Genomic DNA, 24,283 nt, shown 5'->3' with positions numbered 1-24,283 from the left:
GTCCTTTCTTCTCTGAATAAAAGAAGAGTAATATTGATAATAACAATAATAACTGGAAACGTGATTACATATCCTAGACTTTCCATATCATTGAACGCAAATAATTTATAGTAGGGAGCAATTAATTAACAGTGACCTAACCTGAAATTAACTGGAATGTTCCAGCCTACAGCACACCTGCTGCAGCCATGTTTAATTAAACGCAGGGGATACGGTAGTGAGCCGGAAACTGAATTATTCCAGCTACTTCTAATTTCCCTACCAGGGTCATCATCATCATCATCATCATCATCATCGTCGTCATCGTCGTCATCATCGTCATCATCATTATCATCATCAACAGCAGCAGCAGCATCAGCATGATGAACATCATCATAAAACACCATAATGGAATTAGAAGACAAAAATCAAAAAGTAGCAAAAGTAATTATCTTGTTGATCTAGGCCTCCTTAAGTAAAGGTGACGCCCACAAGTCTTTTGACAAGCAAAGTTGGGCTTATCTATAACCAAGGCATTACAGATGCCTTGATGTATTACCATATTACATAATCTATATAAAATAGATAATTTCCTTAAAAATAGTTTGAAATCATATTCCATAATCCAAGACATTGGTGAAATGTTAGAGAAATAATTACCTCTTCAGAGGACAGCTCTGATTAATATTATAAGGCAAATTAAATAGTACTGAACATTTCAGCTCACTAAACTATTGTTACTGGATGTAAAAATGCATTTCCAACAGCGATGACAATATTAGCCCCTTGTGTAATGTGGAATAGCTCCTGGGAACTTTATTCATTTATTCATTTATTTATTTATTTATCTGTTTTCTTTTTTTTACTGATCAATGTTTGAACAAACTCTGTATCATCAAGGATATGTGATGCAGCTTACTTCTCAAACACAAAGACACACTCACCTGTGCATGGTCTCATCTATGAGCTTGGTGGAAGGGTATTTAATTGATGCTAAGGTGGGATTGCACTGTCATAAAGCCAGGTTGTCTTTTTAAGAGTTCATGATACTGTAAAGAGTTGTTATAAAGACATTAACTTAGTTTATTGCTGATACTGAAGAATGAAAATCTGAAAATCTGAAGAATACATTTAGTTTTTTTTTTTTTTTATTGTATAAGAAAATAAGAACATAAGAAATAAGGGAAGCTGCAAGAAGCCACCAGTCTTACACATGGCAGTCCCTGTATGAAATATACCTACCTATTTCCACCTATCATCCCCATCCATAAACCCATCTAATCTTCCCTTAAAGCTCCCTAATGTCCTAGCACTAACAGCATGATTACTGAGTCCATTCCACTCATCTACCACTCTATTTGAGAACCAATTTCTTCCTATCTCTTTCCTAAACCAAAATTTTTCAAGCTTGAACACATTTCTTGTTCTACCATGGTTGCTGTTCCTAAGAATTTTGCTTACATCCCCCTTCTTATAACCCTTATACCACTTGAAGACTTCTATCAGGTTCCCTCTTAACCTACGTCTTTCTAAAGAATGTAAATTTAACAACTTCAATCTCGCCTCGTAAGGAATACTCCTCATCCCCTGTATCTTTTTAGTCATTCTCCTCTGTACTGATTCTAATAGACCTATATCTTTCCTGTAATGTGGGGACCAGAACTGCACAGTGTAGTCTAGATGAGGTCTGACCAGCGCCAAGTATAACTTTAATATTACCTCCAGCCTCCGTATATGGTGACTCATTCCAGCAAGTAAAAGTCAGACATATTACTTCAATGTGTAACATATCTAAATTAAAAAGGAGTAAAACTCTTCAATGTTTCACACCAGACTTTCCCTAGTGTACAATATTTTCTTTCACTTTTCATATTATCACAATCATCATCTTTTACATAGATTCAGTGTACTTTTGGTAAACACAGAACATCACTATTTAAATAAGCAGCATCGACTTAAGATATAAGTAACAGTACATATCAAAAAGAAAGTGAAATTACCCATAACACTTTCCTAGAATGACATGCCCAAGGATATTCATCAGGAACTATAATTGTAGCTACTTCTTTACAACTTACAACATATTCCAAAGAATTACAATTCAACATAAGTCAAAGCACTCAAAAAGCTTACCACATGAAAATTTCATTTAATCCCTGACCTCCCTCCCACACACCTGTTTCAAGCGACTGATCTCATCCTCTAGTTTGTGCTTAACAGCCAGTTTCTCCTCAAGATCTCTGGCCAGCACTGGATCAAGCAGGAGACGAGAGGATGGCTGGAGGGTCCTCACCAGCAACTGAGTCTTGGCTTGCATTTTGGACAGATCTCTGAGCTTGTTTCTCTCCTGTTCAGAGTTTAAAATATACTTGAGTAAAACTAAAAACAATGTTTATTCTTTTTTTTTAGCAATAATATTAATGCAAAATAGGAAGAAATTACACTTTTAAAGAATAAGAGAAAGATTTTTTTTAATAAATGAACTGATGAAACTGGCAAATCCAACTGGATTTATTCATTTTGGTCTTTCAAAATTTGCATGTCATTTTACTACCATGCCATATTGCTGGCTTTGCTTTTCTAGTCATAGATTTACTTCCAAATTAATTTTACTCGATGCTGCACTGGCATCCTTTTTAAAAACAAAAATTTACATAAATAAAAAATTAAGAGACGAGTGAGTCAGTAGGAGAATTACGTCCAAGTTTTGAGAGACAAAAATGAATACCAGAAGAGAAGGCCACTCAGCTGACATACGACTCTGTAGGCATTCCACATTCATTACTTATCATTTACCCAAATTTAATATCACCAACCACCTGACTATGATATTGATTTGTAATCACTATCACTTTTTCACACTTAAGATATTTTCTGTCATTTTCATTTTCCACATTCTTCGTGCAAACATCATCCAGCTTTCTCAGATCCACAACAAGGAATGATATTCTCTTTCTTCTCTGTGAGAGTAAGAGAATGATGATGAATGCCAGCCATCACAATTCAGAGATGACTAATGAGGATGGCAGCAGTAGGAGGTTGGCTTGAGGTACTACCCATAAGTCTAAGTGGTGGGAAATTCTACAATACATTGCTAGACACCTCCAGAAACATAACTAATGCTTGTGGCAAAGTTTTCAAATCTACAGGAATAAGGAAAGTGACAAACATACTTGTATATAATTGACCATAGATAGTAAGCTATAATTTCACATACTTGTACAAGGCTGACCTTTAATGGGTTAAGACTAAGTCAATCTGTACTAAGAACACTTACCTCAGTCAGTTGTTTACTGAGAGAGTTGAGTGTTTCTTTCACCTTTGTGATGCTTTCTTCAAAATCATCCTTCTGCTGACAAAGTTTTGTTAATTTTTCAGCCATCTGTCTCAAGGATGCTTGATGTACGGAGATACTGTTTTCCTGCAGCAAAATAAATTAGGGTATCTGCTCATGACTCAGGTTTTACTTAAAGTATATCTATTTTTCATTGTTGCTTTTGAATTATAAAATTTTGACAGAATAATACAATAACAAAAGCCTCATGAATATACATATTTCCCAATATTCAAGTTAAGTGGAAAGGATAGTTTCTCACAGAGTAATTTGATCATATCTATTAATCACACAAGAATCAGAGGATACTTGTGAATTTTTTTGCAGAGTGCATGAGAATGATGCAGGATGCTTTTCAAGCTTGAAAATGAGGGCCTGCAACATATATATCCTCATTTATATGTGTATTACTGTGAATCCAACACCACAACAAGATTTCTTATGAAAAGAAATCTTACAAACACTTGTTTTCCATTCTATATAATTTTCAATACACTCAAAAAGAATCATGAAGCAATGAACTACCAACAGGTCATCACATAATTTCAGTAACAAACCTTGCATGGTGGTACCTCAGTTACCGAACATCTCCCTTTCCGAACAACTCAGTTTTCAAACAAAATTTTTATTCACAATTGCTTTGGTTTCTGTACCATAATTCAGTTTTCGAAAAAAGTTACTTGATTTCAAATACTATGAGATATAGCAAAATCAGCCATTTATTACTAATTTAAAGTTTCTATAAATATTTCCTTTGTTTTTATATATTTGGAGGAGAGACACAGAGGGTAAGACAGTAATTCAATCTTTGAAATAAATTAAATGTGATCCCATTGAAGAAGTTCCTCAATGTAAACAAACAAGATTTGGCACTCAGGAGTAATCCTGTGCCTCCTGTGGCTCTCTCTGTGACCCACAATGCCATCATTACTGCACAACTGCATTTTCCCAGTAGCTTTTCCCAGCAGAAAGATGTCTAAGTATTATGATCACCTTCATTATGGCAGTGAGTGGTTTGCTCCTCTCTGTGTCACTCTGTAATGCTTTCCTCACTTGATTGGTGAGAAAGAGAATGCCTGCAAAGTCTAAATAATATCTTGATGAGGTCTGTGTCACAAAGTCATTAAATATATCCTTTCCAGATAAAAAAATTTCTAAGCTAGAAATGTTGTGGAGCAGCCACTTAGTAGTGGAAGCGTAGGTCATACCCGCTAAGACATGGTGGACCAGTGTTTGAGAACAGATTAATCTATTTTACACTGATTCCTATGAGGAAAATTGTTTCAGTTTTTGCACAATTCAGATTTCAAAAGGCATTCAGGAACGTTTTATGTTCAAAAACCAAGGTTCCATGGTACTTTAATTTTCTTGAATAATAATACTCAACTTCATTTTCAGCATAGTACAGAAATGAAAATAAATTTCTACAATGAAGATGAACCACCTGAACTCACCTGTATGCTTGTCTCCTCTGTAAAGGCCTCAGTCTCCACCACAAGCCTTACCATGTCAGATACACAAACCTGAAATAGATTTTTTATCTTAGCTTAATGAAAGGCAATTATTTATCTACATAATCCCCATTATCTCTGAATACCCATCATTATTTAGGGAACAGAAAAAATTACAAGAATTAGTGGGTTCTCAGTCTAGCACCATTCTTGGAAGAATATTGAAGACAGAAAAAGAAAACAAAAGGTGGTGTGGTATGAAATGGTAGAGGAAACCAATCCTCAGTTTTGGACAGGACCACCATCACCATTACTTTTATATCTAAAATTATAAAAAAATATCTTATCATAAATGCCTTAGACTTTGACAGCAAACATAAATATATTCAGAATTATAACCTAGTGTGCAATTATAGTGATCATCTGGATGACTTCTCCCCAATTCACTTGAACAAAGGACACACTTGCATGTAAACATACCTGGTCATCATAATGTTCCTGATTCTCTTTCAGTTCCTTTTCTTCTTGCTGTTTTCTAAGGAGAAGACTGTAATAGGAAGTCCTGGCTTGCTTTATCTGTTCCTGAGCCTGCTTCTGACGATTTAACAAATTTTCTACCACCTGCAAAACCAGTAAAATTTTATTATTCATACTGCAAACTATCTGACCAGTATTACCAAGTGAACTGAAAATATAGGTCTGTTAAAGTTGTAGTTCTGCTGCATATGGCCTTTACACATTATAGAAAACACACACAATCAAGAGAAAATTGTGCATACATTTAGTTAAACTAGGTAATTAATTCTTTTTTACTCTCAACACAACAGCATATAAATGCTGTTGTGTACCGGCAAAGTAAGCCCCAGAAAATTAAGGTGATGGTGGTAAGTATAAGATGCAACTACTGTACTTGTACATTATGGTCAATTTGTACAGTAATACTTTATAAGAACTTACATTTTGTCTGTCTCTCTCTGGAGGCAGAGAAGAAAAGCTTCGCTTTACCAGTTGCCTTTGATCCTCAGTGAATTTCTCCATGCTAGCTGAAACCTGTTTTAGGAATTAATTATTAGCACTCATTTCCTAGCCTACACCAACAAAATAATAAGTGCATAATCACCTTTGGCCATTTTAGCATCATAGGCAATCCAGTCAGTCATTTCTACAGAAAGAGCTCAGAACTCGTACTGACCGATCTTTCGGTAAGACAGAGACTTACTCACTCAAAAGATGATGTGAAATTCCTACCAGGTTTGGGTAAATACCTGCTTGGCAGTGGTGGCTGTGTTGCCTCGAGCTTCCTCCAGCAGCAGCCTGTAGTGCAGTTCCTGTGCTTGTGCTGCCCTGTCTGCCTCTACCAAAGCCTCTCGTGCTTGCGTTGCTTGGCTAACCCAGTCCACTTGGCCCATTTCTGCTGACTCCTCTTCATCCTCATCAACTTCTTCAGTGGCTCCATCTCTGCTCTTCATGGTTTAAATAAAAATAAAAATTCAAACATTACAATTTACAGAAATGCAAAGGATCATTTTGCATTTTTTTAGTTATGAAATAACTTGCCATTCACCTGCTTAAAACATTTCACTGCTCTGTCATAAATATGTAGTCCATATTCTACATTGAGTTGCCACCACCTGTCTATTTAATCAAGAACAATATGTAGCATTTTATGCTACACGCAATGGAAGAGCAGCAAAACAGTTGAGTTGCATTGATGACGGCTTGAAAAGTCATACAATGACAGCTTGAAGTCATACAGAAACAGGCTGGTGAGGCAAGCTTGTCATAAGAAGCTTGAAAGAGGCTCTGAAACCAGCTGAAGAAAGCACTGTAGACATGTAGTTGCATAGCAGTTTGTGTCAGTGATAGCTTAGCAGAAATGCATTAATGATGGCATAACAGGTAACCTGGAGGCAATGAAGATAGCTGGAGTAGCTGGTAATGAGCAGGCAGACTACGTGGGCCAGGAGGACTTAAATACTGTCAACTCCTTCCACCGCAGCCACCATTTTTATGTATTAGGTAATCTGCTTCTTCTTGTAGTACTGTGTAGAGGTGGTGGCCAAAGAAATACAGTTGTAAAGCAGCTGCAGATATATTAATAAAATAAAACTGTACAAATGATAAGTGAAGTCACCGAGGAGTCACATGTCTGCCACCAAATGCAAGGCAGACAAGAACTCTGATGTTGGGGTAGTTGCTGAGCCTGTTGGCTCATGTCAGGCTGGGAATTGTGAAGTGAAGGGAGGTCACACAACCAGAAAGGTAAAAGGATCATGATATCCTGGCAGCCCACCAGGCCGTGGAGCAGGCCAGAGCAACATGGAGACAAAGGGGTGGCAAAGACAAGGGTTGACCTCACTCCACGTGGTTGGCCAAGGCTGGGTCAGGTCCCAAGGAAAGGGCACGGAGACTGGAATATGAGGCGGGCAAGGCATCCCACCACAACCCACAATGCATTGAATCATACTAATATGTTACACATTCACCTCATTTCTGTCTTTACCATATGCAATGGTCACAGTGTATTTATATTTATATTTTTAATACATGGGTCTTCACACAGTCTTCCTGTGGTTCCCAAGTATGTAGTGTTGCGCCATTACACACTTTACCTGCATCTTCTGGTTGATAATGATAGCATAGTGGCCCCCATCAGTCTAGTGTATATAAGATACCTTTGTATGATTTCTCTCTCCTGTTGCTGCATGATGGTGAAGAAATATGATCCTTGACTTGTAAGTATAATTTTTAAGTTACATAATGTGTCTCGTTGACCATAGACTGACATCTCTACTGACCCTCTAACTCTCAACTTTGACTGTTACCGAAAATATATGGAACTTTCTGTTGGGGGGAAAAATGATTTTTGTCACTTAGCCAATGAGAGAGAGAGAGAGAGAGAGAGAGAGAGAGAGAGAGAGAGAGAGAGAGAGAGAGAGAGAGAGAGAGAGAGAGATTTCCTTAAAACAAGAATCGAGAAAAAAAAAAGTTTGGATGATTCTCCATACACACCTGCCTTCTCCGTCTCAGGCTCGTCAGAACCCGTAATTCTGCTTTCCGGTGGATCCTTGCGAGGCGGTTTCGTTCTCTATAGAATTTCGTGACTTCTAGCACCAGTCTCTCCCTCTCCCCGATGCCTCCGCCACCACCACCTGTAGAGTATGAAGAAAACAGAAGTCTGTAAACGTATGGAAATTCAGCAATTCCCATGCAGCATATGTTAATTATCATTTTGATTACCATTTAGTGATGGTGATATATGTATATTGCAGAACATTTCCTAAGCGCGACAGTTGGTTATCCTAACTAAATGCATCTATCAGCTAACTCCCACGTGCTATTCTTGATGCCATACCTTTGTAAAGCGCAGTTGCCGGGGTGGGGCTGGATACCGATGGAGGAGAGAGACCTCCATTCCCTCCCTTATAAGAAATTCCTCCTACTTCTTGTTCGAAGGAGTCAAACCTGAACGCAGCGCACGACGTTGGAGACGGCGATCCAGATAGGCTCTGATGAAGAACGTAAGTACGGTCAAAACCACCGAAGAGAAAGAACTACAGCTACAGTAGGCAGTTGCGAAAATATCAGCCTATACAATACATACAGGATTTTTATGATGTGAGGTGATATACAGTCGATGAAAATCATGAAGTAAATGAAGACTGCTTTCATTGTAATCAAGTATACCATCGGTAATACAGCATATAAAGTTTTACAATACACACGTGGGTAGATTATTAAAAGTATAGATATTACGGATATATTTTCATGAAGAAATCAAAATCAGTGAGTGTTATAACACGTGACAATCAACACTTGTACAAGAAAAGTGATTACCATATTGCGTCCCACAATATTGGTCAGTCTGGTCAGTGTTTTGGTGGCGTCCCCGTTACCTTGACGACCATTCTCTCTCTCTCTCTCTCTCTCTCTCTCTCTCTCTCTCTCTCTCTCTCTCTCTCTCAAATATTTTCAGAAGCCAGAGATGAATACATATTTTATAGTTACATATCGCATGTATATATATTACATGTATAACTATAGATTATACAGTCGGGTTTTTTTTCTTTTTCTTTTTGTCAGAGGGATACTGGCCTAAACAAACAAAATCCTTGCTAAACCATCTCTAAAAATTATGAAAATCAAGATTATAGCTAACTTGAATTGGAACCTGTTGAGTGTGTGTATATATCTATATATATTGTGAACCAACCTGGTACAGCTGCAGAGGAGCGTGAGTGGGTGCAGCGCATATATATCTGTACAGACATGGCATTCCACACTACGCCTCAGGGCCGCCAATCGTGTATAGTCGCTGACAGAAGCGGCACAGCGGCTTCTTGTCCAGGTGTCCGCCCACACCGGCATGCATCTCTTCAAGCAACTTAGCGCAAAGTGCGTGAGGAATCAACAACAGCCACACGCTCTCCCCTTCCTGCATCGTTGCAGCATGCCGTCGTGGAGCCTTTATCGCCGCCCACTGTTCCACTAGGCACTTCATAGCAAGACCCTCTGGGGCCAGCTTCCCCTTTCCCGGCCACTCATCCGCCTCCAGCCAGCATATAACAGAGGTGAGATCCGAGTCAGCCCACTGTGCGTCCCAGTGCAGTGGCGAGTGACTGCATGCGCTTTCAAGTTCCTCAAGATGCGCATGTCAGCCGAGCTGTTTGAAAAAATCGCTGGGCCGGCGGCAGGCAAGAGTGACAAACGCACACATTGCTTGCGTAGCATCACATCCAGCGAGAACACCCTTACATAAAAAAGCACTACAACGCTTGAAAACCACGTGGTTTTGCATCGTGCGCATAGCATAGGCGGGTTCACACCGGTTGCGATGCTACGCTAGATATGCGATGCGCACGATGCAAAACCACGTGGCTTGCGATGGCTGGAGAGATGGACTGGGTAAGTGGATTTTTGAATGGCGTAACCAGCTACCGCCTACAATAATATTGGTACCAATTGAATTGTGTACTCATATACCTATTATAGTTAAAATAATAATGACCATGAACTGTAGTAAAATTCAAGCTGTTTGGTAGATGTTTTTTATATGTGTAAATTTGTTTATTCATATATATATATATTTTTTTTTATTAAGTTTCTTGTCTGTCGTTTTACCAAAAGATAATTCTGTCAGCGTATTTTTTTTTTTTTTTTCACTTTATTTGCCTTAAGCTGCTATGGCGCTATTACACGAGCAAGTTTTGCCTCAGCATGTTCTGTTAACGTGATGCAGCAACCATCCTCTAGTAACTCTAAGGTTTTTATGTACTTATCTGGAAAGAAATGTTTATTGATGTTTTTTTTTTTTTTCTTATACAGCTTTGCAATTGTACCTTAGTGTTTTAAAACCTACTACAAATGTATGTGAACATGACATTATTCTTTCAGGTGTTGCTTGTTTCACTTCACCTACTTTGTGTTGGTTGGTGTGAGGCAGTGTGGGATTTTTTTTTTTTTTTTTTTTATGTAAGAGGGGCACTAGCCAAAGGCAACAGAGAGAGAGAGTGAGAGAGGGACCACTGAAATGCCAGTCCCATAGGAAATGTCAAAAGGTTAGAAGTGTGACATTAAGGTGAAGGATGAGTTTGGAAATAGTACATGAAAACAAACCAGAAAAACATAAATCAATAAATGACAATAAGGGTTCTGATAAATTAGTATTTATGACATTTATTCTTTCAGGTGTTGGTTGTTTGAATTCACCTTCTCTGTGTTACTCAGGGTGAGGCAGAGTGTGGGAGGGTGATGGTAAAGTGAAGGATGAGACTGAACATGATAACATACATAAATATACCAAGACTGTCTACTCCCCCTCCCCCCTGCCAAAAAAAAAAAAAAAAAGCAGGGTAACCAAGACAAGGCACACAATTTTCACATTCACACTCATTCACACCACTCTCTTAGCCATCTGGTCACTGATGGAGAAGAGAAAGTGCTGCTGCCATCATTTTGAGAGTATCAGCCGCACAGCTTGGACACAAAGACAAATAAGGCAAATATGAATCAATAAACCGCATCAGTAAAGTTTCTGATTAGCTAGTTTTTATTTATAAAAGCTTATATACAGTTTCCTCAACCAGTGAAAATGTATAAACTGTGACTCATGTGTGAATTCTGGTGGCAGAAGACTACTGAATTTTAATCAGTGCTATCACAAATGAAGTTCATTCATCACATTTATAAATTTAAAACATTAATATCCTAACCAAGAAGTTATGTCTATGTAAGCTCACAGGTAACTAGGTCCACAAAGAACTCCATGAGGATCAACTCCATCAGGAAGCAGATCTTCTAGCACTTCTGGCTAAGACTGAAGCAAATAAAGTAGTGTGTGTGTGTGTGTGTGTGTGTGCACCCATGAAAACCATAATTGATTCTCACCTACTAGTAATAACTGCAGAGAAGCATCAGTACTAAGAATGAGTAACATATTGGGACAGTACTGATGATACTTGGCTCAGTCTGTGTAAGGTTATAGAGGCTGGGTCCTGGTCAAGAGATGTGTCATGGGTGGGGACATCACTCTGGGGGCCTTGTGTACTCTGATTCACCTGCTGAGAAACACACAAAAACATGACAATCAGTGAAAAGAAGGATCCATATATCTATCATTAACCCTAGCTTTCAAAGGATAGGTCATAATAGGGTTCTACATATAAGGCAGCAATCAAGCACTTCAAAAGAGAATATCAGGAAGATATTGAAATATAATCACAATATGCACATATAACAAATTTATGTTAGGGACAAATAAACAATCAATGGCTGGCTGCAATGAGACACCTCAAAGTCTCAAAACCAAAGCCTGCAGTTTTCACACGAAGTGTCACCTTACACCACAGCTACCGACACCTAACTCTCCTGAGTTGGGTGCAGAGTATTATTATCTCCTTCACCTGCAACAGCTCTCAGTGATGTCTAAACTATATAGGAATTTATGTCAAGCTAAAACATTATGTGGACACGCAATGTCTGAAACCTAGTAGACAATAATACCCTGCCATCCAGACAACTCTCTCTGGTCCATACAAATAGATTAAGACCACATCCACAAAAAACCAGCCTCCTCTAGGAAGTAAGTCAAAGCTGTGTTTTATGAATCTATCATCATTGTAAGAATAGGAAAAACAGATCTTGCCCAGCATCATCCTTGCACAGAATGTAGAATTGAGAATAAGAAATACAAAGATGGCATATGGAATGGATGAGAACATCAACCCTCATTTCTGGAGAAACTAATCACCATCAAAAAGAAAACAAACATAAGGAAAAACACAAGGCACTACAGGAACCAATACTCAGGAATATATAAGAAGCTCATACCTTAAAAAGCTAGAGAAAAAGGAGAATATATGTAGGAGGACTGTAAATGTATGAGAAGAAAGGCAATAAAATGAAGGGTTCACTAAGAGAGAGAGAGAGAGAGAGAGAGAGAGAGAGAGAGAGAGAGAGAGAGAGAGAGAGAGAGAGAGAGAGAGAGAGAGAGAGAGAGAGAGAGAGAGAGAGAGAGAGAGAGAGAGAGAGAGAGAGAGAGAGAGAGAGAGAGAGAGAGAGAGAGAGAGAGAGAGAGGGGTGGGAATAAAAAAAAAAAGTAAGAAGTAATTCTGAGAGAAAATTAATTAAATACTTAGAGCAAGGGAAATTAAGATATACTTGGGTACAGTTTGATAGCTTTCATAGGTCAAGAATAGTAGATTTGAAGATCAGAACAGACTGTTAAAACAAAAGAAAATATAGGTTAATTAGTAAAAATTACAGTGAATATAATCTCACTCACCATTCTTAATTCTTTGAAAATTCTTGCCATTTCTTCATCCTCTTCTGAGCCAAAGAGTATTTCATCTCCATCTTGATAACTTACATCTTCATCAGTTAACTCAGTGGCTTGAATTATTTCTGATGCTTTTTTTATTTTTGATGTAAACAGTGGAAACGAAGATTTCTTGTGATCAATTTTTTTTTGCTTTTTACAATTCTGATCAAGATTTAGTTTCAAGCTAGTACTTCCATTTCTACTGTAATTTCCTATTCCAAGGTGTGCAGAGTATGAAGTTACTTGTGTTTGAGGAGCATTTGTTTTCATATGTAGAGCTGAAAATGCCTGACATTCATCACATGCCCCTTGTTCAGGATTAAATTCAATAACTGGAGAAGACACAGAATTCTTACTATGGTTCTTATGGTAACCATTCGGTGACATACCATTGCTAGGTAAAGCACACAGTGAGTGTCCATCTAAATGTCTAACTGTCTGCTTTCCTTCAGGAAACATGGTTGATTCAGTGTCACTTGAAGATGAACTATGAAATGGAAGGCCAGCCATATTCCCAACATTCTCCCCACTGTAACGAAAAAAAAACTTACTGCAAATCTAAGATAAAATATAGAGCAAATTTTACAAAGAAAAGCAAGTTTTTTAGAAAGTTTACCAATGAAAAGGCAAAGAGTTTCCTTCAAAGACATTTCTAGGCAAACATGAGATCAGATGAATTTCTGGAAATACAGTTTTTCTCCAGATCTTATCAGATTTTTTAATCAGAAAACTGAACTAAAAAGCAAATTCAGATTTCTGTGACTGAAAAAAATCAACCAATTAAGAAGACCACATATTCAATTTGACATCTAAGAAATACCTTTCATGTGTTGTACACCTTGTGGGGTGGGTTTCAGCCTTCAAGAACCCATCCTTCACTTCATCCAAGGAAGAAATGCTGCCTCCTGCTTGTCTGCTACTACCAGGAACAGTTAAGCTCCAACAACTTGAAGGATTCACACTTGTCTGAAGATTGCATTATGGTGTTGAACATTTCATCAGTATTTTTAAACTTTGACAGCATGTATTATACAGTATTCATGCCATGCACATTCCCAAGCAATTCACAAAAAAATTTTAAATTTCCCTTCTCATTTAATAAGCAGTAAACATTATATTTTAAATTAATCTTCTATACTGAGGCAGCCAGGCTGAATATATGACAATGATTACAAAGCATTTTAGATAATCTGAATGAATAATAACTTGATATATTCATACAAATATAAGAAAATTATAAACATGGAAAATATTCCAGTGGAAGTTAGCAACATTCACACGGTGATACACTGGACATCATTTCCATTCTCAGAATATTGGGCATAGGTAGGATCATTGCATTACTACTATGTTATAAATTCTCTTATTTTTCCTCATTTCTACTAGAATCATCAATGTTGATATTGAGTGAATGTGGATGTCAGATAGGTTTATTTAATATTTTTTTGTACTTGAAGTATGTAGAGGATGAGATATGTTTATAGCAGAAGTTGTAAATACTTTACCCACAACAGCATTATTATTACTATAATTTTAACACTTGTTTGTGAAATAATACACTTGCTACTTAATACACATCAAGCTTGCCACTCCCCAGTCCAGCTGGCTGGTTGTGGAGCAGCAGAATCTTGGTGATAATTGAGTGTGCAGACTTGCATGGGAGTGTATTACATTTTGTAATTACACAAAAACCCTATTTACCAGGTGTTTTCACATCCCTACAACAATGTAATTAATCTATTCTGTACCACAAACTAATTAACCATACAGAATGTACAATAGAATTCTGTAAACATTTCATTATCAATAGATCTGCTCCTCATATATATTAAATGTTTTCTTATGGTATATTTTTCCTAAAATACTTCCTATTAGAGGATGTTCAGCTGCTGCATTTGTGTCACTGACTGCAATCCACCTCTAAAGTTAGATCACCCAGATCACAATCCAGAACACTTAGATCACCAAGAATCCAGATTAGAGATAGCTGAGAGATTACCTTCTGAAAAAAGAGAAAAGCAGTCCAATGCATTACTGTGCCAACATCATTGACTTTCAGTGCAATAAGCATTTGCTAACTCTCTAGATGTTGCAGTTCCAGCCCATCAGTCTTATTATAGTTAATATGTGTGCCACTGAGAAAAACTACAAACAGAAATGGTCATTACTCACTTGGTGTTCCAAACCCAAGATAGAAGATACAGCAGAAATAACACCCTTTTTCTGTTGGTGCAAACGATGGTTTTCCTGTTCTACTTCTTTCATTTCGCAATGCAATTTTTCCAGCTGCTTCTCATATGAAGACTTCATATCCTTGATTTTTTCTTCATATCTGTAGTCAAAAACACTATTTTAGAAACAAAGCAAGACCATAATTTGGACCTCTGCAATCAAACCTAACTGCATTTTCTTTCCTAAGAACAAATTTGACTCATAAAAACTTACAATTATATTGGTAATCAGCATAGCTGGGCGCAATAACAAAAAAATTATCACAATAACTGATAAATCAATAATGATAACCTTATCGGTGATAACTGATAATCGATAACTGGCGATAAATTTATTGCCCAATAACCGATAATTGATAAATCGATAAATCCAAAATTTTGATACTCACAATAACAATACTGATATTCTAAATAAAAAAGTTGACAAATATAAATCTTTATTTTTATCTTTACCTTAGAAAATTTTGAAAAAACTTAGAAAATTCAAATTTAATGTTTATCCTGTCTCTTAATTTATGAAAAAGCAGTTTTAAATAAAATAATTACATTTGATTTTTAAAGCTTAAAATTTCAACATGCTCATGTTTCAAAAAATTAAATTATCTATTATTGCTAGTTTGGAACCAAAAGTATCGGAGATACTTCTTGGTGCAAATTTACCTTCGATATTTGAATTGACAAGTAATATTTATGTATTAGGGTATCCAGAGGGTCACAGGGACCTCTGCTCTTGGTCATTCACAGTGGACATAAATCTTCAATCTCTGTATTTGTCAATAACAAAAGTATATTCTGGAATTGTGATCGACACATTACTATAGAGGGAGAAATACATTGATTAAAGTTAAAATACACAAAATTTCAGAGTTAACCTTTCATCTATATTTTCAATCAACAGAAAGTTCCCAAGAATTTTTTTAATGCTCTATTGTGCACAGTAGATAGGTCTACAATGGCTAATAATGTGAACAAAAATACTTTAACAAACATTTCATTCCTGAAATATTACCTTTCTTGAAGCTTCTTACAGGCAATCTGATGATTCTCCATCTGTGTCTTCAACTGTTCCTCAAAGTTCTTTTGTAGACTTGACTCTAATGTTTTCAGCTGTTCCTGAAATATTAACAAATCAAACAAATTATATATACAAAACAAGCATGAAAACTTAAACATCCAGTAAATAATAGAGATACCACACAGACACTGGCTAGAATAGTCTCTGCATTATAACCCCTGGTAGTCATCCACCAATTCTAATTGATTACTATGAAAAAAGTATATAATCCAATTATACTGGTTTGCTATAAGCCATGATCCAATAACTTTCCATTGCACACTACATCATATTCAAACTCATTAAGGGAGCCATGAGAGGTAATTACATAACATAACCTGAATACTATATGGCACATCCTATGGATTAAGTGCAATTGTTGAGAAGTTGTGTGATTTACTTGTTCAAAGCATGATAGGTGTGAGTGAAGTGTGGCACTGAGTGTGACTGAGCGATCTGCAAGTTTATGTTATACATTTCACTGGGCAGCAGACTCAGTTACTGCCTGTCCACCCTCCTGACTAGTACTCACAGCCTGGTTAGTTTACCTCTATACACTTAACACCTGCACTGCAGACTGTATATTTTCATACACCACTGGAAATCATCAACAGAAAAGTGTGTGCATAGTGAGTGCTGGTTTCCTTTCATTAGCAGTGCATAACCATCAAAGTGAATCTACCTGAAGAGCAGCAGACTTTCTGGCCACTAGATCTTCCACTTGAGCCTGATAGTGGAGATGAAGTTGTGTCTTCATGGCTATCATCTTCTCTGACAAGTCCTTCACTTCATCTTCAAGAACTGTCTGCCAAAAGCATAAGCACAGTCATATCTGCATGTATATGCCTATGTATGTACATTCATTCATACAGGTATATAGATCTATTAGGGAAATGTAGAAAATATTTAAAATTTAAGTTAATAACAAAAGTTAATCCAGGTCATATACCAGGTGCATATGCCAAGTCATGTCCACATGAAACAGAATTTTTAAACAGCTGTCCAACACTGCAAGGGAGACTAAGAACATTAAATCCTTAATGGTCAGCTGTGCATCATCCAGTTTATAGTCTCCTCAGCCTTGCATCTCTCATATGCAATCCACTCAACTCCATCAGTTGGTTACTCCACTTCACCCAAACCATCATAACACTGCCTTTGCTGCTTGATCAACTAACACATCCAACACAAATTCTTCAAATTTCTCCATTGATTCATATAAATTAAAGAGGTCTTCTATTTACTGTGATCCGTTTCAGATCACTGATCTGGCCACATGGCCTGTGTTCTATTTACACCTTGATCTGGATTTACCCTGATCTGAGTGATCTGGATCATGATCTGGGTGATCTGGGTGTGGAAGTGGGTTGTAGTAGACAGCACTTGCTGAAGCTGCTGGCAGTGGCCATATTAGCAGCTGAGCAGCCTCTAGTGGGGACTTATTTAGGGGAATACACAGTAAGAAAACAGCTGATATGTCTGAGGAACAAAATGAATGGTAATGAATCATTGCAGAATGCTGCTGTGGGCACAGAATGTGAATATTGGTGGTGACAGATGCCAGAAACAAGAGAGATACTACAAGCCACACCAAGCCTTGCTTTAATGGCTCCTGATCATAATTGCATGGCCTCTACCAATGACTACATGATGAGGTAAAGGAAGATAATACTTATTCAGTCAAAAATAATACATCTCTACTTTAGAAATGCCTCAGTAAGGGTATCAATGGTGTCAGCATGCAGGCCAGGCATGCCTCACCTTACATCTGAATATTTTCTCATTTTACCAATCTGTACCTCACCACAGCAAATATTTTCATGTTGTGTGTGAAGAGAGCTTTGTGTGAAACTTTATTATACAACATTCATGGCCAGGCACAGAACCCAGTCTCATACTGCATGGATAGGCATGCGCCAGGGACTTATTAATGGCCTTCTCGACCCAATTTCCTCAGGAAACGTACAATAGGCTGTAGTCCTCGTTGACACTTCCTTAGGGCACAGGGGTGAGCATCAAACCATTAACAGTCTGTCACATGTGACAGTTGGGCAGCGACATGCTTGTGTTGTTATTGTTTTGATCAGCAATGGCAACATGTGTTCTTTTTACCCTGAGCGAATCCAGATCAGATCCAAATCCAGATCAGTGTTGTAAATAGAAGATGCTTTAATACATGTTCTTTAGTCACTTAAATTCCTTTATGTTCATGCTTCTCTTCATTCCTGCTTCCATATTATATGTTACAATCCCAGACATTATAATGAAGAGGAGTATAAAGTCCCAAAATTACTTTGGTACCTGACGAGTGTTATGGTCCTCACATCTAAAATGCAAATTTGTTGCCCTTGGCCAGTGTCCCTCCTACTTACACACACACAGACACACACACACACACACACACAAAAAAAAAAAAAAAAAAAAAAAAAAAAAAAAAAAATCCTGTTCTGAGCAGGGATTTGATTCCTGGCTAGGGAATCATCAGTAGGATCTCCATTTGGTAATAAATATGGCATATTGGTATAAAATATAATGTGTCTCTGTATGTCCAGCAGGGAATGTCCCTTTTTGGTGTTCAGTTTCTCCTATATCATGAACACAGTAGACTTAATTTTTTATAAAGATGAGCTTATGAAAGGACTTTCATAAGCTCAACTCTATAAAAAATAAAGTCTATTGTGTTCATGATATAGGGGAAACTGAATACCAAAAAATCTTTTCAAAGGAGGGAGGTCATCATGTAGGTAGCGACCAGGAGTACAAAAGGCACAAAAATTTACAATATTGCTATAACAAGTTATTTCTTTCATTGTTATTCTATTACGGGCTATCTAAAACATTCACCCATCAGAGATAAAGACAGTTTGCTCAATATCTCAGCTTTCCTATATATCAAAAGAAAGTCTTTAGTCATTATTACATAAAAACAGTAACTAACCTTTCTTTGCTCAGTTATTGCTTTATTTTCTTGTTCATCAACTACCTTCTTAAGGAGTAATTTATGTTGTTCCTGAAGCATGTGAGCATCTTCCTCTAGTTGAGCTTTGGCTTGAGACAGTCGCTTATTGGAATCTTCCAATCTCCCAGCTCTGACTTTCACATCTTCCAACTCATTTAGCAGCTGAGGAATCTTCATCTGCAACAAAACAATGCCACATTAAATATTCAGGAACATTTCTTAGAGTATAAACGAGAGAGAGAGAGAGAGAGAGAGAGAGAGAGAGAGAGAGAGAGAGAGAGAGAGAGAGAGAGAGAGAGAGAGAGAGAGAGAGAGAGAGAGAGAGAGAGAGAGAGAGAGAGAGAGAGAGAGAGAGAGAGAGAGAGAGAGAGAGAGAGAGAGAGAGAGAGAGAGAGAGAGAGAGAGAGAGAGAGAGAGAGAGAGAGAGAGAGAGAGAGAGAGAGAGAGAGAGAGAGAGAGAGAGAGAGAGAGAGAGAGAGAGAGAGAGAGAGAGAGAGAGAGACTCCTGGAAGTAACAGTCCCAAGTATCTAGATTTAGTACAAATTTCACTTTAAGAAGGTAACACTGAAGTCATAAATGGCAAAACTCACATAAAAGGATTACATATTGAATCAAAATTTGGTTCTTTGGCGTTCAGTGAAGTACACTCATACAAATCCAGTCCACATCAGCAAAAAACACAGTCTACAATATGGTAACATACAACACAGGCTATATGTACATCTGGATTTCTCTAAAACAAATGGAGTGCCACACAAGAAACAGAATACATGAACACACTCAAACTTTTATAAATCCCGAAAAAGATTCTTCACACAACCTTAACCTTACCTCTTCAAGCTCTTGTATGTATTTCTTATTTTCTTCCAGGCAAAGATTTACTCTGTTATTTTCCTCTAATACTTCAGCTGTTTTCTTCTTGCTTGCTGCTAACAACTCTTCAGTCTCCAACATCTGAGTCTTTGAAAGCAGAAACATAAAATTACAAACTTCTCACCTATCTGTCTATATCTGTCACCTGTTCCCAAAGATTTCCCCACAGAGATTGCTTCCTGTTCTTGCATCTCCTCCTGACATATTTTCTCTCATTTTCTTCTAACATACTCCAGCTCCTCAGTTTTCACTTCATTGGTAGTCCCCTTCCACCCACTATCTCTGCATTACTCATCTCACTTTCTCTCTTAATCTATCTATACTGTGTATCTCTCTCATACTGTGCTCCCTCTAGAAGTATTCCCCCCAAGAGGATGGTTATTGAAGAGTCTATTCTTCCTATCAAAAACATTCTCTTTTGGTTTGTGCAAGCACTCCATCTCTACTAACACCCATTTTATACATGTGCTCCTTTATCCCATCCTTCCATCTTCCAAGTTGCCTTCCTCACCCATTAGTACCTTAAATTTAAATTACTTTTCCTTTTAAATTTTTCAGTCTTCATCCTTTTAATGTGGTCAAATAATCTCAGTGTTTCCATCCATTTCACCATTCAACAAAACTTTATGTGCACAGGTTCTCATGCTATGTGCATCTCTCATATGTGCATTCAGTGCCCTTCCCTTTCCTCTAACCACAGATGATGAATATATTTTGTTCAAATCTTAAGGAACATAATTTTCAAATAAAAAATCACTGTATGTCAAAAGCTTTTTGAAGACACCTCAATTTTAAAATCTGCAATAAGCTAAGCAGTCTCACCTTCATCAGTGCATGTTGCTGAGTGATGGATTTCAGCTCCATCACATCATTTCTCAAGCATTGATCTTCCTTTCTTAATAAATCATTTTCCTAAAAAAAAATTATACATAATAAAAATAACTATTAGCATGTACTGTACATTGCATAAAAATTTTTTTTCAGCATTTTGTTGTAAACAAACTTTAAAATAAGACCTGCTGTCATTTTGTAAAGATTATACATGTGGTGAATTGAGCATAAGAATAAAATTAGAACTTGCAGTCTAGTAATGATGATGGAAAAAAACAACCCTATACCACCTATGATTTATGGTCTACGACAAGGAGAGTCTCAATGCTCCCTAAAATAGCTCTGTACCATTAAGTTTCATGTTAAATGATACTATATTTTTGCTGAGATAAAGGTGAGATTAAGGTCACAAATCCACAATTTAGGAGTACCTCTACCTAGCTCAAGATCTGATCCTATAACATCCAAGTTATGAACCAACTACATGATATATAGAGAATGTGGTTTCATGCAAAAAGAAGCATGCAGCTCACTTGTTTGAGGACATGACATTTGGCTCTAAGCTTGGCAGTTTCCTGCTGCCCAGTCTCATGAGCTGCTGCCCAAGCTTGCTGTAACTCCCCAAGTTGTCTGTCAGCTTCAATAAGACGAGCTTCTCTCTTTTCATACATGTTCTGTTTGGTGTTAGACTCTTCACTTAAATCCTTGAATTTCTTCAAGGTTGTTGTCAGCTCTTCCTTCAGATGCTACAACATAAATTGTTAACTTAGAGTGACTGTATAAAGTGAATATAAGGTTACTAATTATTGTCCCAGCAAATGTGTTGTTATATACATGATGTGAAAGAAAAATAATTCCATAAACAAGAAAAGGTGGCAAATTATTTATCATTATCTGAGGAAAGACTAATAATATAACAATGAAGAGAAGTGAAATTATTATAAAACTTCTTGCTTTGTGCCACAACAATAATATCAGCAGACCAAAAGCATTATCCCATAAATACAATGATATCAGTGACTACAATTGCACAATTATATAATGAAAGCTACAAATTAGGTGACTTGTTCACTTGTTAGTGAAGATTTCAGCTCCATACCTTTTTTTCCAACTTTAGTGACTGAAGTGAGGTAAGCAGGTGATACAGGAAGGTGAGTGAGCTGCTGCTGTCTGTAGGAGGGGAGTTGCTCACATCCTCCCATCCCATTAGTCCCCAACGCAATCCTGCCAGTTTTCTGAAATGAAATATTGCTCATAAATTAATGCTCCATCAAGATAACTGACAAGTTCCTCTCTTGGCTATTTTCAAATCAGTTTAAATCTTTTAAAATATAAGGATTTATAACTGCTTGCAACTAGACTCTTGCAAACATATATATATTGTACTTACTTCATAACATTAAGAGACTGCTGAGCACCAGAGTCAAGCTTGTCTCCATACTTCTTTCCTTCAATCTGCACTAGAGGATCCTGTGTGGTGGTTGTAGTTGACTGGAATTTGACATGTTTTCCAAGATCTGAGTGGGTGGCTGGCTTATCTGAACATTTCTGAAGAGCTTCTTGCTCAACCAGACTAGAGTTGAATAAGGCAACATGAAAATTTTCCTGTGGTGTCTCACTGGTTCTGGGACCATCAGGAGGCTCTACTTGTAAATTCACCAAAGCTTCTACTCCATCAACCATACGATTTCTATTATCAATATTACCATTTGATACATAGTTTATTGACAGACTCTTGGGGCTAGACATGACTGACTGATTGAAAACCAACTCTTTAGGATTTTCTTTGAAATTACTGACCAAAAAGTTTTTCTGATCAGAAGTTATTTGTTGCTTGTTACCAGGGAATTGAGGCCGAATAGACACATTACCTGTTGGCTCTTGTTCAATTTTGTCATCTAAAGATTTCAACAGATCTTTCAGCAAGTGTCTATCATTAAGCAAGCTGCAGTTCTGCTGCAGTGCTGTTCTGACATCATCTAAGGAAATAGTTGGCATGCCTGTGATCCTTTCATCTTCAATGACATTCATATTTGAGCCTATCTTAAATGATTTTCCATTAGGAACACTGCCATCATGTCTAGTTCTTTCTTTTGTTATCAGTGAAGGAGCTTCACTCAGCTTATCATTCATGTCTGGATCACTTTTCAGTGAGTCACTCAACCTCTGTGAATGAGGCAACATACTAGATTCCATTGAAAAACTATTGACAACCTTTACATATTTTTCATATTGTCTGTCATTTGAATGATCTTCATAACCACATGCACTAAAAATTTGGACTGTTGCTTCATTTTCAACTTCTGAATCAGTGATATCTGAAGCAAGACTGAGATCTGCAAGTCTGTTTGCTGAGGGAAGAGAGATCACTCCACTACTCAGAGACAATTCTCCTGGATGGACCACAGACAAGTCTTCAGGATCAAGAATATTCTCTCTACCATCCATGATTATTACTCGTAAGATTCTCATAAGATTTCACAAGTGAAAACATCCTTTTATAACCATATGCAAATAATGATCTACTCATGTCTTCTGTCATATTTTTCATATGCACTAACTTCACATGCAGGAGCAGATAGGTCCTTTTTTTTTTTTTTATCAGACTAAAGTATCCATTTCTGGATTCTTATAAATATTATTTCACAAACATTGTGGGAACTTATGGTTTGAAGCATACAAGCCTAGGTTCATACACGGAGCTTATTTTCCAAAGCATTTCAGGTCATTTGCTCCCTGTCTCTCTCCTCAGACACAGGGCCAAAACTGAATATCCCTGCAGCAGTTTGCTGACAATTACCTGAAAAGAATTTCTGATTAAATATTCACAAACTTAGAATTTTATTTGTGCAACACACACACACACACACACACACACACACACACACACACACATTCATTTGTGAGGAAAAAAAAAAAATCAGGCAACAAAATATATATCACCAAAAATACATGCAGCAAGATAATATCTCTCATTTAAAAAACACCAAACAATAAATGAATAAATGGATCAAAACTTAAAAATGAAATTACTGGAAAAAAAAATAAAAAATGGTCACACAAAATATACAGAAATTCTCAGAAAATCTAGGTTCACAAAAAAAATCTAGGGGAATTTCCCTACGATAAGGATTTTGACTAATAGTGGAATGTAAAATTTCATCCCCCCTTTCGTCCTAGCCATGGGGCTTAACCTACTTAACCTCCCCTAAATCAACCTAACTCCACTTAACCTTTACAAACCTAACTTAACAACCCAAACTAACTAAACCTAGCTTAACCTGACCTAGCCCAGCCTAACCTAACAAAAAAAAAAACAGACCGCCCACTGAAATTGCCACGAATGTTAATTACGAAATTTATCCTACTCATATCCGAACAAATGCAGACAGATCGGTCGGAAGCAGCTATTCTGCACACTAACCCTCTTCTTAAATATGCAGAGCAGGCGGTTCTCCAAAGTGCTGTCAGTGTTCAAGAATGTTTCAAACACTCAATGTTGTTTTGAACCGTTCACAGGTGATCTCAGCCGCGGTCTCGGTCTGGGGCAGCAACAGGACGGACGTTCTTCCACTCAATTTAGCACTTGTTCATCTAGTTGGTGAATTTATGGGAAACAATTTGAATTTCTTTGTTGTCGTTTTGTATTTATAGATAAAATTTAAGAGCTGATTCTTTAGTTATTGCTGGTGAAACAGTAATTTTAGAAGAAAGATGGTAGGTACTTAAAATATAAACTGATAATATAATG

General features: G+C 37.2%; 2 protein-coding genes across 3 annotated transcripts; both read right to left on the bottom strand.

The window, feature by feature from the left end:
• Positions 1 to 923: 923 nt before the first annotated feature.
• LOC135114054 (uncharacterized) lies at positions 924 to 9,843 on the bottom strand. Of its 2 annotated transcripts, none has more exons than XM_064029705.1 (10): positions 8,978 to 9,843; positions 8,120 to 8,273; positions 7,777 to 7,916; positions 6,030 to 6,227; positions 5,722 to 5,814; positions 5,245 to 5,385; positions 4,768 to 4,836; positions 3,257 to 3,400; positions 2,156 to 2,326; positions 924 to 1,028 (listed from the first exon to the last, which is right to left on the bottom strand). In XM_064029705.1, exons 1-10 carry the CDS (start codon positions 9,038 to 9,040, stop codon positions 963 to 965), a joined length of 1,239 nt encoding a protein of 412 aa, XP_063885775.1. In that variant the 5' UTR covers positions 9,041 to 9,843; the 3' UTR covers positions 924 to 962. The 2 variants fall into 2 exon arrangements, with proteins under 2 accessions (XP_063885775.1, XP_063885776.1); XM_064029706.1 differs by lacking the exon at positions 8,978 to 9,843 and adding an exon at positions 8,602 to 8,962.
• Positions 9,844 to 10,790: 947 nt separating this feature from the next.
• LOC135114052 (uncharacterized) lies at positions 10,791 to 24,282 on the bottom strand. The gene is made up of 13 exons (XM_064029703.1): positions 23,957 to 24,282; positions 21,923 to 23,332; positions 21,632 to 21,767; positions 21,066 to 21,278; positions 20,524 to 20,613; positions 19,660 to 19,788; positions 18,807 to 19,004; positions 16,551 to 16,673; positions 15,824 to 15,927; positions 14,756 to 14,915; positions 13,404 to 13,549; positions 12,548 to 13,112; positions 10,791 to 11,324 (listed from the first exon to the last, which is right to left on the bottom strand). The coding sequence occupies exons 2-13, from the start codon at positions 23,002 to 23,004 to the stop codon at positions 11,184 to 11,186; spliced, it is 3,087 nt and encodes a 1,028-aa protein (XP_063885773.1). The 5' UTR covers positions 23,005 to 23,332; positions 23,957 to 24,282; the 3' UTR covers positions 10,791 to 11,183.
• Between the last annotated feature and the right edge of the window lies 1 nt (position 24,283).

Source organism: Scylla paramamosain, chromosome 27 (assembly GCF_035594125.1).
Source record: "Scylla paramamosain isolate STU-SP2022 chromosome 27, ASM3559412v1, whole genome shotgun sequence".
NCBI lineage: Eukaryota > Metazoa > Arthropoda > Malacostraca > Decapoda > Portunidae > Scylla > Scylla paramamosain.
Note: the sequence above shows the minus strand (reverse complement) of the source record. Positions and strands in the feature narration are given on the sequence as shown.

Coding starts and splice junctions, on each gene's coding strand:
- LOC135114054 (XM_064029705.1), bottom strand. CDS start 9,040: ATGCCATGTCTGTACAGATATATATGCGCTGCACCCACTCACGCTCCT. Junction 6,228..7,776: donor GCCTGAGACGGAGAAGGCAG/GTGTGTATGGAG, acceptor TAAACCATGAAG/AGCAGAGATGGAGCCACTGA. Junction 5,386..5,721: donor CAGAGAGAGACAGACAAAAT/GTAAGTTCTTAT, acceptor CTGGTTTTGCAG/GTGGTAGAAAATTTGTTAAA.
- LOC135114052 (XM_064029703.1), bottom strand. CDS start 23,004: ATGAGAATCTTACGAGTAATAATCATGGATGGTAGAGAGAATATTCTT. Junction 21,768..21,922: donor CAGTCTCTTAATGTTATGAA/GTAAGTACAATA, acceptor ATTTCATTTCAG/AAAACTGGCAGGATTGCGTT. Junction 21,279..21,631: donor CACTAAAGTTGGAAAAAAAG/GTATGGAGCTGA, acceptor TTTATGTTGTAG/CATCTGAAGGAAGAGCTGAC.